The sequence below is a fragment of the Vipera ursinii genome (genome assembly GCF_947247035.1).
Source record: "Vipera ursinii genome assembly, chromosome: 4".
NCBI classification, from domain to species: Eukaryota; Metazoa; Chordata; class Lepidosauria; order Squamata; family Viperidae; genus Vipera; species Vipera ursinii.
The window spans coordinates 3,303,097-3,306,830 of NC_139514.1; the positions used below are offsets into that span (position 1 = coordinate 3,303,097).

The window sequence follows — 3,734 nt, forward strand, 5'->3', positions numbered from 1 at the left end:
GCCACGTCCCGGGATCACGTGATTTCCCCTTTTGCGGCCTTCTGACAAGCGAAGTCGACGGGGTTTGCTTAACAACCCGCCTTGCTCATTTAGCAGCGACTCATTTAACGACGGTGGCAAGCCAGGTCGTAAACTGGGCCAACGTTCATTTCACAAAAGTTTCGCTTAGCAAGGGAAATTTTGCGCTCGTAAGTCGAGGGCCACCTTTATCCATATTAGTGCTTGGTCATTAATTAGGTCTTAAGTCTCAATTAGCATTGTTATTAATAGTGGTATGAAGTTAGTGAAGTCAGAAGTTAGGGCTGCCTAGAAAAAACCTGGAAGCTCGTGTCCTTTTTTATTTCTTTCTGAGTTAGCTCTCCATCTCTTTTTCCACTTTCTTTTTCCTTCCTTCCAATGTTACCTTCTTTCTACTTCTCCTTTAATCCTTTTTCAATCTCCAGATCCATCAATTCGGTCCTTCCTTCTTGCCCCAAATGCTTCCTATGTAAAAGCTTCCCGTCTGTCTTGCCATATTTTTTTCCCCCTTTCTTTGACCAAACTGCTCAACTTTGCCGTTTTCTGCAAAATTCTGGTCGATTTTTACAATTCAGTTGCCTTCCGGGCGCATTTCATTAAACTCTGCACGATAATGCCGTGGAGAGATACAATACGGATACTCCTCGACGTAACGACCCCAATGGACGACCCAAAATTTATGTTGATCAGCCAGACATTTCTTAAGTCCCACTGACTCCGGGACGCTGCGACACATCGTAAATATGAGCCGGTGGCCGAGTGTCCGAAGTTTGATCACGTGACCATAGGGGAGGCTGCGACGGTCGTTAAGTGTGAACTGTGGCCGTTAGTCCCTTTTTTCTGTGATAGCGTAGATCACTAAAGGAACTGTTGCAAGTCAAGGACTTGCTTCGATTGTCATCTTAACGTCTCCAGTGACCGAAACACTCTTCTGTTCCAGCTTTCTATGGCTTCTGTGATCACCAGATTGGAGCGAGGAAAATGGATCTATTGGCTTACGAGCAATTACGGTGGATTTAAAGCAGAGAAGAGAGAGATTAAGCGGGGGGGGGGAAATGACGTATCTGTGCATAAGAGCTTTGTTGTGTGTTTAGTGGTGGCGGTGAGGGTGAGAGTGGTCTTCAGGAGGAAGAGTTGTGGGTAACCCATCACGGGAGCTTTTCAAGAAGAGATTGGACAGTTTAGAATGGTATGGAATGGAATAGAATAGAATAGAAATAAGAAAATAGAACAGAATAGGAATGAATAGAATAGAAATATAGAATAGAATAGAATAGAATAGAATAGAATAGAATAGAATAGAATAGAATATGAAATAAAGTTAGAATAGAATAGAGTAAAGTAGAGTAGAATAGAATACATAGAATATGGAATAAAGTAGCATAGAATAGAATATGGAATAAACTAGAATAGAATAGAATAGAATAGAATAGAATAGAATAGAATAGAATAGAATAGAATAGAATAGAATAGAATAGAATAGAATAGAATATGGGATGGGATGGGATGGGATGGGATAGAATAGAATAGAATAGAATAGAATAGAATAGAATAGAATAGAATAGAATATGAAATAAAGTTAGAATAGAATAGAGTAGAGTAGAATAGAATACATAGAATATGGAATAGAATAGAATAGAATAGAATAGAATAGAATAGAATAGAATAGAATAGAATAGAATAGAATATGGGATGGGATGGGATGGGATGGGATGGGATAAGATTAGAGTAAATAGAATAGAATAGAATAGAATAGAATAGAATAGAATAGAATAGAATAGAATAGTACAATAATAGAATAGAATAGAATAGAATAGAATAGTACAATAATAGAATAGAATAGAGTAGAATAGAATAGAATAGAATAGAATAGTACAATAATAGAATAGAATAGAATAGAATAGAATAGAATAGTACAATAATAGAATAGAATAGAATAGAATAGAATAGAATAGAATAGAATAGAATAGAATAGAATAGAATAGAATAGAATAGAATAGAATATGGAATAAAGTAGAATAGAATAGAATATGGAATAAAGTAGAATAGAATAGAATAGAATAGAATAGAATAGGGAATAAAGAGATTAGATTAGATTAGATTAGATTAGATTAGATTAGATTAGATTAGATTAGATTAGATTAGATTAGATTAGATTAGATTAGATTAGATTAGATTAGATATAGCTTCTCCTGCTCGAGCAGGGCCTGGACTGGAAGACCTCCAAGGTCCCTCCCAGGCCTGTGACCTTAGGATTCAGTTTCCACTCTGATCTCGGATGTGGTGGCCGGTGGTTTGCAGGCTGTTCTCTCCATCAAAGTGTTCAAAATCGGTGAGAACATGATGTTCAGACCTCACGGACCAGCTTGGATCCCCCAACAGAGATCTCTTGCCAAGTGTCTTCCCGGAAGGGGGGGGAAAAAAAAAGAAGAGCCACAGGAGAGGTGGAGGCAGGGAAGAGCTGAATGCCAAGAAATAATTAATGTAAATGGCCTTGAGTGGAGGGGGACGGCAGGGGTGGGTGGGTGGGTGGGTGGGAAGGGTTTTGGGCGGTCTGGCAAAGGAAGAATGGATCCAAGGTTGCGAAGGTTGAACGGATCTCTTGGTATGCAAGGAGCTGCAAAGTCTTCTGCTGTCTCTTGCACGATTCTCAAAAGCGGGGGGGGGGGGGCACTTTCTACAGTTTGAAACCCTCAGTTTGAAGTCCTCAACTAACCTGCCGTTTTGGACGTCCCCCCCCAGAGCTGTCAGCGGAGGAAGCTACTTTTGTGGGGTCCTGGCTGTTCTTGGAGCTTGGTTGTTTTCTGGCAGACGTTTGCAGACCCAGCTAGGGAACACGATCAGTGCTAGAAGGCAGCAAGGTTGATGGAGGAGGAGAAAGGGAGGGGGAGAAAGGAGGAGGAGGAGGAGGAGGAGGAGGAGGAGGAGGAGAAGAGGAGAGGGGAGAAAGAAGAAAGAGAAGAGAAAGGGGAGGAAGAGGAGAAAGGGAGGAGGAGGAGAGGGGGAGAAAGAGAAGGGAAAAGGAGGAAGAGAAAGGGGGAGGAGGAGGAGGAGAAAAGGGAGGAGAAGAGGAGGAGGAGGAGGAGGAGGAGATGCAGGAGCAGGAGAAGAAAGGGAAAAGGGAGAAAGGGGAGGAAGAGGAGAAAGGGAGGAGGAGGAAGAGAAAGGGAGGAGGAGGAGGAGTGCAGGATCCATGGTGTTGTCTGAGCTTGGTTGTTTCCTTACAGACGTTTCCTGACCCAACTAGGTAACATCATCAGTGCTAGAAGGGAGGGGTGGTGGTTTGCTGTCTGTTTATATACAAGAGGCTTGCCCTGTCTGTGTTGGGGAGAGCGTGGTGGTTCCCTGACTAACCTGTTGTTTATCGTTTTGGATGGTTGCTGATAGAGAAAAATATTTGTAGCTTAGGGTTGAAATGATGGGTCACCAACAGGCACATAGACGTAAACAACATGTACGTACCATTCAAAGGAGACAAATCAACAAGCCAAAAAGGGGGGAAAAAAAGACACAAACACCTCCTGTCCATCTATCAGTACCCGGATGAGCAGAGGTTGACACCAAGATTAGCATTAGACCAGGGGTAGGCAACCTTGGCTTTTTTTTATGACTCGTGGACTTCAACTCCCAGAATTCCTGAGCCAGCATGGGGGAAACTTTGGCCCCTTCATGACTCGTGGATTTCAACTCCCAGAATTCCTCAGCCAGCATGGGGG

General features: G+C 42.4%; 1 protein-coding gene across 1 annotated transcript in view; it reads left to right on the forward strand.

Moving 5' to 3' along the window:
* Window positions 1–631: 631 nt before the first annotated feature.
* Window positions 632–3,734, forward strand: part of LOC310640378 (glycerophosphodiester phosphodiesterase domain-containing protein 5-like) — a gene marked incomplete at its 5' end in the record, with an annotated part of 48,725 nt that continues 45,622 nt past the window's right edge. The window contains one exon of the mRNA XM_083362589.1: window positions 632–667. Within this exon, the coding sequence (XP_083218715.1) occupies window positions 632–667 (36 nt within the window). The remainder of the gene's footprint in view (window positions 668–3,734) is intronic.